General features: G+C 47.0%; 1 protein-coding gene across 1 annotated transcript; it reads right to left on the bottom strand.

Moving 5' to 3' along the window:
* Positions 1–129: 129 nt before the first annotated feature.
* LOC119590923 lies at positions 130–942 on the bottom strand (the record flags this gene model as incomplete). Its single annotated transcript, XM_037939662.1, is given in 1 exon segment — positions 130–942. A coding segment is annotated over 1 exon segment (670 nt), but the record flags the coding sequence as incomplete, so codon positions are not given.
* Positions 943–1,378: the final 436 nt, after the last annotated feature.

Raw genomic sequence — 1,378 nt, forward strand, 5'->3', positions numbered from 1 at the left:
GATGGATGCATATAGATCTCCGCACATAAATTATAACTTTGGCTTAGTGTGTCTTTTCCGTAAACAATATATTCTAAGTAAATGAATTCTTAACCTGTTTTTTCTCTTCCTGATTTCCATTTTTCCGTCCTTGCTTGTCGATGCTGATGTTGGTCACCGCAGGAGGATCTTTGTCACTCTTCCAACTCAACAGGAGTCGTCCGTCCTCCTTCAGCGTCGCCTTCAGCGCGTCAGGTTTGACGTGCGGAGGAACTGAGGTCACGTGACGCACCATCACTGACGACCCACCTTGCTGTCCACGTCCCTCCACCATCAACATTCCGTCTTCCACAAACGCCCGCACTTCGTCACACCCACCCACGTCCACACTGTACTGCCATGGCTTGTCTGCGTCCTCGTCCTTCTCGCTCTCCTTCCTCGAATAAGGACCTTCCTGTCCGCCTCCTTCTGCGCCCTGAGGCTTCCTCTGTTCTCCTGATGGGCGTTCCTCGCCGTCCTTCCCACCTTCCTCTTTGTCTCGCAGAGAGACGTCGCTGAACGGGACGAGCAGCGAGGACACGTCGCGGAGGAGAAGCGGCCGGCGACTGAGGAGCGACGTCCAGCGCGGGGAGGCGCCGTAGGTGTAACGCGTGCCGTGGCCGTGGCATGTGGGGCACGGACGGCGGTAAGTTGTCGTCCCCACGTCGTTCCACTCATCCATCATGGGCTCCATCATGCCCCAGGCGTCGCCGGGCCACAGGGGATGAAGCATGGCCATGCTGTTGCGCTGTCGAGGGATCACAGGAAATACGCCCAACATGTTTTCCGCTCTTTTTGTGCTTTTAAAAGCGAATTGGTAGCTCTTCTGTCTGTAATTTGAGAGTCAGTTCTCGCGAGGAAAGCCTCGTGTATCTGGTAACGTTATCACATTTGCAATGTATATCTTACAATGTTATTACTATTGTTGTCGAGCGTTGACTGAGGCTCCCCTTGCAACGCTGAGCTTATATACACAGAAAACGTTTCCTGTCGCGCATGACTAGAGAAAACGAGAACATTCTAAAAGGTTCTACCATCAATTTGTTTAACAATGGTAACGGTATTGTATGATGAAATTCAAACAAACGTACTTAAATGCTCTTTATACTTTTCTATACTATTCTTTCTAGCTGTTAATTCTATTCTCTTGCCATTGATATTGGAAATGATTACTTATTTCCTTGATTTTTTTTCTGAAAATGATTTCAAATGATTATGATTATTAGAAATAAAGTAATGACTTTACTTGCAATTTATTTAATCTAATATGATGATTCATACCTGTGTTCTCTTTTTGGTCTTGCAGTACGCGAGAACATTCTAGTATTCCAGACTTTTCTAGAAAGTCGTATCGTATCTA

This window comes from Penaeus monodon, chromosome 28, assembly GCF_015228065.2.
Source record: "Penaeus monodon isolate SGIC_2016 chromosome 28, NSTDA_Pmon_1, whole genome shotgun sequence".
NCBI lineage: Eukaryota > Metazoa > Arthropoda > Malacostraca > Decapoda > Penaeidae > Penaeus > Penaeus monodon.